Raw genomic sequence first — 9,482 nt, 5'->3', positions numbered from 1 at the left:
CTTTTTAGTAATTTAAAGAAAAAAAAAAAAAAAAAAAAAAAAGGAATTTTTAAATATATAAATTTATTTGGTAAATTAAAAAAATATTTATAGTTAAAAAATAAAATGTAAATATGCATATAAAAAAATATTAAAAAAATAGGATTTAAAAAAAAATACATCGAAATATCTTAGAAAATAATTTTTTTATTTAAAAAAAATAGTATATATAGAAAGAAATACATTTTAATTATAACAAAAATATCTATAAAAAATTTAAAAATAACAAATAACAATTTACTTAAATGTTAATTTTTAATAATTCTTTTAAAGATTTTTTCTTGAATTAATTAAAAATGTTAAAAAATTGGTATCATTTACATATTTTATTCATTTAATAATAATTTTTAATTAATAAGTTTTATCTTCTATTATGTATTTCTTATGTAAATGTTTTAATGAATAGATTACAAAAAAAAAAAAAAAAAAAAAATAAAAAAAAATATAAACAAATATATTTTAATAAAAAAAATATGTTCAAATATTTCTAAAAAAAATAGAGAAATAACATAAATATATCTAATATTTTAAAATTTTATTATTATTTTATTAAAATATTTTTTTTTATATATTATTGTTAATTTTTTGTAAATATTTTATATTTAATTGATTCTGTCTTATTTTTTTATTGTATTATAAATTTTCTTTTAATTTTTTTTTTTTATTTTTATTCATTATATTATACATAAACATATATATATATATATATATATATATATATATATAACTTTTTTTTTTTAATTTTTTTTTATCATTTTTTTTTTTATGTTTATTTTTTTTTTTTTAAATGTATCATTTGTATTTTTAAAATTTTCTTTTTTTCTAAATAAATAAAAATTCTCATGAACTTTTTTTTTCTTTTTTTTTTTAAAATAGTTAAATTTTTCGTTTTTTGAAGAAAATATAGAATTCATAAATTCTGGTTTGTCTGAACTTCTTTGAACAACTGTAAACCCATCTTCATCTACTACATCTAACTTTTTTTTTACTTTGTTTTCTTTACATAAATTTAAAATATCATTAATAATTATTTTTCTCCCGTTATATAAATTATAATAGTTATCATAATATTTTTTTACAAAGTATAAAAAATTTTTTTTTTCAAAATTTATAATAAAGGGAGCTTGATTTTTTTGTTTGAAATAGTCATTTATATGAACACTATAGGACAAAATATTCTCTATTATATTTTTCTCTTCATATGTTATATATACACAAAAAACAAAATTTTTAAAGTTTGTTGATAAATGCTTTCGTTCTAAAATATTGAAAGATTTAATTCTTCCAAACTTCGAAAAAAATGTTTTTAATTCCTTTTCACTAATTATATTATCAAGTATTGCAACACATAAAGTTTCATCGTAAAACTCATTATTATTAGAAATATCTTTACAATCTGCTATTAACAACTATAAGTAAAATATACAAATTAAATATATTCATATAAGATTTATATATTTTAGGCATATTTTATATATACATTTAAAATATATACATTTAAAATATATACATTTAAAATATATACATTTAAAATATATACATTTAAAATATATACATATAAAATATGAAATAGAAATGATATATATAAATATAAAAAATAAAAAATATAATAAGCTAAAATATATCATTTTATATATGTATGTTCAACATTCATTCTATTTTATTATATTCTTTTTTAGATACATATAATTATTTTAATTAGTTTCCTACATTTAAAGTTATAAAAGGATTATCTTCAGCTGATATATTCAAAATATTAAAGTGCTTCAATATATTTCTCATCTCATAAAAAATTAAAATATTAAAAAAAAAAACATATAAAAAAAAAATTGAAAAGAAGAATGAAATCTACGTTCTATTTCATTATTATATTGTATATCAATAAAAAGAAATTTTATTGACGTACACAAATTTTTTTTTTTTTTTTTTTTTTGTTCTTACATATGAGAAAAAATTATTAAAATATTAAAAATGTAGAAAAAAAATTTTTTTTAAAATATTTTAAAATAATTAATAAAAAAATTAAAAAAAAAAAAAAGAAAATTATTATTACAACAATTATGTATGCATTTATATAGCAAGATCTTAAATATGCAGATTTTTTTTTTTTTTTTTTTTTTTTTTTAAATTTTGAAAAAGTATATATACTTGAATTTTTAATTCTTCAAAATGTTAAAATACTTGAGAATGTTAAAATACTTGAAAATGTTAAAAAACTTGAAAATTTTTTTTTTTTACATGTAATTATTAATTTTTATTTCTTTTTTAGATATTATTAATTATTATTTTCTATTTTTTTTTTTTTTTTTTTCATTGATAACTTTTAATTTTTATTTCATTACCTTATTCATACTAATTGTTAATTTTAGTTTCTATATTTCTATACATTATTATGAATTTATTTTTCTAAATAATTTAAGTTCTTTTTTTTAATATATATTTTTTTTATAAAAATTATTCTTCTTATTTTTAATTTTATTTTTTTAATTTATTAGAATTAATTTTAACAAATTTTTTAATTTTAGTAATAATTGAAATATATTTTCTACTTATTGTTAATTTTTTTTTACTTATAATGATTTAGATGAAGTTTCTTTTTTTTTTTATTTTTAATTATTAGTTTTTAATTTATTTTTTTTTTTTTTTCATTTCTATTATCTTTTTTTTTTTTTAAAAAGTATCTAAAATTTGCATATTCTTTTAAAAACTCTTTTTGAAGTTTTTATCTCACAAATCCGATTATTTTTTTTTCAATAACATTCAATTTATATAAAGAATTTTTGGTGGTAAATCATATCTATGTTAGAAATATTGTTTGAAGAATAAAATAATCTTCAAATATATTTTAAGTAAAAATTATAATCTTTATCATTTTATATATATATATATAATATATTCATAATGTTCTATTTATTTCTAATTATATACAGATTTATATATAGGATAAAATATTTAAAATCTTAAAATTAAATTCTTTCCCTTTTTTTTTTTTTTCATAAATTTATAGACATATATATTGTTATATAGATGATATAATATACATTTAATTTTAATAATTCTAAAGAATCATGTAAAAAAAAAAAAAAAAATATGACTATTTTTTTTTTTTTTTTTTTTCCCATCTTTATAACCATATGCAAATAATTATAAATTTTTACCTTTTTATTTTTTTGTAGTTTTTTTATTTTTTTAAAATGAATCAAAATGGACTAGAGAGTGATTATCAGCTTAAAAAAGAAAGCAAAAATATATCAGATCAAATTATGAATATAAATAATAATTTTGATAAAAAAAATTATATAAATACCGCTAATAACAGTGATAAAATTATAATGAAAAATAATGAAAAACACATAAGTGTAAATAATAACAACCATTTAGTAAAAAACTATAATAATAATCCTCTTTCAGCTAATAAACTAGATGAAAAAAAGAGAGATAAAAAGGTAAAGAATAGTAAAAAGGTAGATAAATATATACATATAAATGAAAAGAAAATAAATACAAATGAGTACATTTATATGAATGATGATAACAAAAATGTTTATCTACATTATTACGAAAGTAATCAAAGTGATTATTATAATAATGAAAATAAAGAAGGTATAAATAAAACTATAAATGAAGAAATTAATGTTGAAAAAAATAAAAATAAAAATAAAAATTGGAAAGGAAGAACCTTTAGCCGTTTTACACCTGGTGGTGTACGATCTAGTACAGTTCTATTTATATGTACAGCTATAGGTGTTGGCTTTTTATCAATTCCTTATGTTTTTTCGAAATTAGGAATAATTTTAAGTTTGATCTTGATATTTTTTAATTCAATTGAATCATATGTTACTACAAATATTTTATGTTTATCATCATTAGAACATAACACTTTTGTATATGGTAATTTATTAAAGAAAATTGGTAAAAGTTATCATAAAACTATTATTGATATTGGCCTATCTTTTGGATACGTTTCAAGTTTTATACTAATTTTAATTTTAATGAGTGATTTTTTAAGTAGTATATTTTATGTATTCAATTTTCCAGCTTTGTTATGTAATAATATATTTATAGTGGTCATTGTATGCCTATTAATTCTACCAATAACTTTTCGAAATAAAGTTGGTACACTTAATTATTTTCTAACATTTTCTTTATTTTCATTAACAATTACTGTAATAACTATAGGCATTCAAGCACACTCTTATTTTAATATATTAAAAAATAAAAATATTGTACTATTTAATATAGACAGAAACTTCTTTAAATGTTTTAATGTTTTGCTGTTTTCGTTCTCTCAACAACCTAATGCTTGTTTTATAACGGGTCAATTTAATCAACCAACTCATAGAAGAATAAATAAATCAGCATATAGAAGTATTATGTTACAAGTAATTTTTTATACATTATTTGGTATTTTAGGATATCTATCTTTTCTAAATACAGCAAAAGATAATATTGTATTAAATTATGAAAATACAAATATATCCATACTCTTTTGTAAATTCCTTTTATCTATAACCTTTTTTTTTTCGATTCCTTTGAACTTCATGGGTTCATATCAAAGTTTACTATCTTTATTTTTAGGGATTCGTAATATTTTTTATAAAATATATTTCTTTATTTTAAGAAGAAATAGATACATTACAAATTTATCATCAGTATTACGAGATAATTCAGTTGATCCATTAGAAGAAATTACTCTCGATAATTATACGGACACTTCAAGTTTGAATGAATCACAAACTTCTGACAAAAAGCAAAGAATTTTTGTTTCAACTGTGATAACTATTATTTGTGCTCTCATTGCATGTAATGTGAAAAACTTATCTAATGTTATTGGAATAGGAGGAGGGATTACGTCTACTCTGATATCATGGTAAAAAAAAAAAAAAAAAAAATACAAGTTCAAAATAATGTTATATATATATATTATTTATATTTTAATATAAAAAATTTAAAAATATTTACAAAAATGTAATTTTTCTATTTTAAATAATAAACTTTTTCTTTTTTCTTTTTTTCAGCTTTTTACCCAATTTGATTTATTTTAAAAATAGAAAAAATGTTAAAAATAAGTTTAAAAGATATATAACTTTATTTATGCTATTTTTTTTTTCATTCATGGGATTTTTTTCTGTCATTATTACTGCATTAAATTTAGTTGTTTAACAAAAAAAAATAAAGAAACTATTTTTTTTTTTTTTTTTTTATTTCTAGATTTATTAATAAACTTAATATTATTAAATGTATTGTTTTTTATAGTATATTACTTCATATTTTTGTCTTAAGTATAACAAAATAAAAAAAAAAAAAATATATATATATATTTTATTTTTAGAGACGCCATGATATATTATTTATTTAGGAAAAAAAAAAAAAAAAAAGATTTGTAAAATAAGGAATAACATATGTACAAAATCATCAAATGGAAAATGTGAAAAAAAATAAATAATAAATTAACAAAAGATATTTAAAATTTAACGATAAAAACTAAATTATAAAAAAAAAAAAAAAAAAAAAAAAAAAAAAGAAAGTGCTTAAATTGATAAATAAAAGAATAAGCACGTAACATAAAAAAAATAAATACTAAAATGAAAAAAAAAAAGTTCTACTTTATTTTTAAGACAAAATATCATACACATAAAAAATGTTGTAAATATAATTTTAGAAATTTTGAACTTTTTTTTTTTTTTTTTTTTTAAAATAATATGAAGATTGTAATATAGAATAATAAAAATTACAAAATTACACAGAAATATTAGAACCAAATAAAGTTAAGAAAAATTCATATAACTAAAAAAAGAAAAAAAAAAAAAAATTTACCTGAATTCAGTGAATCATATGAATTATTTCTTTTTTTAAAAAAAAAAAAAATTATTTAAATTTTCAATTAATATTATTTATTACATAATTTTTCTTTTTGAATTTTTAAAATAGATAATATTTCGTATTATATATATAAAGGCAGTTTGAATTAATAATATATGTTTTATCAATAAATTGATTTAACATATTAAGAGAATATATTATTAGGTATATATAGGAATATTACATCTAAATGTTCTATAAAATATTTGAGAATATAAATATTATATATCTTTTCCATATTATATATTTATGCATATATAATATTATTATTAAATATTATACTTATATAAATTTTCTTTATTACTCATATTTTTTAAATATTTGAAGTTATTTAATTTGTCATGAAATATTTGTTTATCTTTTTATATCTTTAACAGTTTATCCTTTTCTTCATTTAATATTTAGTATATATTTTAGTTTTTAATAAATGTTTATTAGCCATATCTATGTCATAAATATTATTTCATTTATCTAAGTAAAATATCTTTCGTTCATTTTTTTTTTTTTTTTTTTTTTTTTTTTTTTTTAATGTAGAAAAAATTTTCATTATTATCTGTATACTGTACCATTAGTTAAAATTATTTCTATTATTATTATTTTTATTAAAACAAACAATATTAATATTATTATTACTATCATTCATTGTTAATAAAACTAATATTATCAATATTATTATTACTTTTATTAATATTATCATTATTAGTATTATTACTATTATTATCAATATTATCATTATTAGTATTATTATTATTGTTGTCAATACTACTATAAGTATTATTATTATTGTTATGAATACTATCATTATTAGTTGTGTGTCTATTATTAATACTAATGCTTCTATTATCATTATCATCAATGTCATGTTTATTTATATTATTAATATTGTTTTCATAATTACTAATATTATTATTATCATTATTTCTATTATTTTTATTTGCTGAAGCTCTAAAATTATTATAATCCTCATTTGAGAATGTATTATTACATAGACTTAACTCATACAAGTTTTCACAAAAAGAGTTTGATTCTTTTTGTATTCCTTCATTTTCTTTTGTGTCATTAAATTTCTGTTCAGAAAATATGCTAATATCATTTATTTTATCTATATCTTTTTTTTCGTATAAATTAATTTTTCCATTATTCTCTGAATAAGCATAATTAAAATTACTCATATGATTTAAATTATTCATGTTGTAATTTATGAGATTGTCTGTTTTATTAGAGTAGTTAATAATATAATTATTTAGCTGATTAGTATCAGAAATATAGTTATTACTCTGGTTCATGTTAACGTTGTAGTTACTTATTTGATTTATGTGATTATTGTAATTATTTGAATCATATAAAATATTACTATTATTGTATCCATGATAAGAGTTAATACTTGAATTAAGATGATCATAATCATAGTAATTAATTTTATATGCATTACTTAATTCATTATTAGAATTATTGTAATAGAAATAATAATTTTTTTTGTTTTTTTTTTGTTCATCAGTGACATTATTCATTAGCTTGTTCTTATGTACATTGAAGTCTCTTATATGGCCATTATTTAAATTATTATTATCTAAATTATAATTTTGATTAGCACAGTAATTATTATTTTCTGAGTTATTTATTTTTATTCCATTAGATTTACTTACCTTAATTTTATATCCTTTCAAAATATATCCGTCCATTTCTGTTAAAGCCCTAATACATTCTTCATAATCAAAAAAGTGAACAAAGCAATAAATTTTATTCTGATTTTTATTGCAATTTTTTATCATTTTAACAAAACAAATACTGTTATAAAAATTACGAAATAAATTTTCAATTTCTTCTTTTGTTGTACATGGAGGCAAACTTCCAACATAAATAGAATATGTTCCTTTATCATCTAATTCTACATCTAAGTTTTTCTCACTTTGATTTATATTATCAGTCATGTTATATTTTGCCCAATTTAACTTAAATTTGTGAATTTTTCCCGGTATCCATTTTCCATTTAAATTGTCAAAACAATATCTTGCAATTTCAAAATTAGAAAATTCAATAAAAGCATATGAATTTTTTTGAGAATTTTTTTCCTTACATAATTTTATTTTTATTATATCATCTGTAAATTCATAAAACATACAATATAATATATAATTTTCATCAACTATTTCATCCTTTATTTTATCTAAATCACCAACCCATAAAGTTTTCGTATTATATGAATTATTTATATCCTTCTTTTCACCAATTAAAGATATTTTATTTGAATTATTCATTTTTTAAAATACGACACACTATTTTCTAAAATCTACGAACACGAATATATTTTTTTTTTTAATTATTTTAAATTCCTTTTAACAATATAATAATTTTTAACAATTCAATATGAAATTATTTTATTAATATATTTATTTAAATTTTTTTTCTTCTTTTTCTTTCTCTTTATATATATATATATATATATATATATATATATATATATATATATATATATATATATATATATATATATATATTTATATATATTTATATATTTTTTTTTTTTTTTTTTTAAATGTTTGTCTATCCATAAAATAATAAGTAATAAACAAAATTTTTTTTTTAAAATTAATGACGAATGAAAGATATTTACATATTATTTTTGATTATTAAATTTAAAAATAAAATAAGAATATATGTATAATTTTTATTTCATAAATTCTCTTTTTTTTTTTTTTTTTTTTTTTTTTTTTTTTTTTTGTAATAGATACAAAAATAAAAAAGTGTCATAATAAGAACATTATATTTTATATATCTTAACCATTTTGCATATGTGCACATTTACTTCGTAGAAATAAATATTTTCAATAATTTTATAAAGAAAAATAATTCTCCATATTACATAACTTTTTATTACTTATTAATATTATTTTAAAATACTCTTAATGATTTCATTTATATGAATTTTTTATAAAGGATTCACTCTTTATTTTTATTTTTTTTTTTTCCAAAATTCATTTTAAAATTTAATGTAAAAAGATAAATTTTACATAAATTTTTTATTTTTTACAGCATTAATATTTTTTGAACTAATATTGTTAATATTGCTATTCTACATATATATGTAAGCATTTTTTTTTTTTTTTTTCTTATCAGTTCATGTAATATTTTACTAATTTTTTCAATAACATAATAATTATATATGAATAAAGAATGTGAAGGTAGATTATTAATTTTTAATATAAAAAAAAAAGGTAAATTTTATTTTTTCATCGTAATACTTTCTTACTAACAGAAATATATTTTAATGGATATCTTTTTTCATAATAGTATTTAAGGATAGCTATAATTGAAAAATAGACATTATTTGTGCAACAAAAGAGAAAATATATGAAAAAGTTGCTTTTTTTTTTTATCTTAAAAATCATATTTTTTTTTTATTGAAAAATTTTAATAAAGTTTTGTTAATTTTTTAATTGAAAAAACGGAATTGAAAAACAAGAAAGTTAAGTAACGGATGTTTTGTATTAAAAAAGAATATATTTAAAGAAATTTTAAAAAGAAAAATATTAAAAAAAGGATTCTACACAATGAAAAAAAAAAAAAAAAAAAAAAAAGAA

The 9,482-nt window shown here is 15.8% G+C and overlaps 3 protein-coding genes across 3 annotated transcripts; 1 reads left to right on the top strand and 2 right to left on the bottom strand.

Moving 5' to 3' along the window:
- Window positions 1-776: 776 nt before the first annotated feature.
- PGAL8A_00158100 (conserved Plasmodium protein, unknown function) lies at window positions 777-1,821 on the bottom strand (the record flags this gene model as incomplete). Its single annotated transcript, XM_028675132.1, has 2 exons — window positions 777-1,448; window positions 1,750-1,821. The coding sequence occupies 2 exons, from the start codon at window positions 1,819-1,821 to the stop codon at window positions 777-779; spliced, it is 744 nt and encodes a 247-aa protein (XP_028526694.1).
- A 1,412-nt stretch (window positions 1,822-3,233) lies between these two features.
- PGAL8A_00158000 (amino acid transporter, putative) lies at window positions 3,234-5,202 on the top strand (the record flags this gene model as incomplete). Its single annotated transcript, XM_028675131.1, has 2 exons — window positions 3,234-4,909; window positions 5,058-5,202. 2 exons carry the CDS (start codon window positions 3,234-3,236, stop codon window positions 5,200-5,202), a joined length of 1,821 nt encoding a protein of 606 aa, XP_028526693.1.
- A 1,334-nt stretch (window positions 5,203-6,536) lies between these two features.
- On the bottom strand, window positions 6,537-8,159 carry PGAL8A_00157900 (RNA-binding protein, putative; the record flags this gene model as incomplete). The annotated part of the gene is made up of 1 exon (XM_028675130.1): window positions 6,537-8,159. The coding sequence occupies one exon, from the start codon at window positions 8,157-8,159 to the stop codon at window positions 6,537-6,539; it is 1,623 nt and encodes a 540-aa protein (XP_028526692.1).
- Window positions 8,160-9,482: the final 1,323 nt, after the last annotated feature.

The sequence above is a fragment of the Plasmodium gallinaceum genome, assembly GCF_900005855.1.
Source record: "Plasmodium gallinaceum strain 8A genome assembly, contig: PGAL8A_v1_65, whole genome shotgun sequence".
NCBI classification, from domain to species: domain Eukaryota; phylum Apicomplexa; class Aconoidasida; order Haemosporida; family Plasmodiidae; genus Plasmodium; species Plasmodium gallinaceum.
This window is presented reverse-complemented; position numbering and strand designations above follow the sequence as displayed.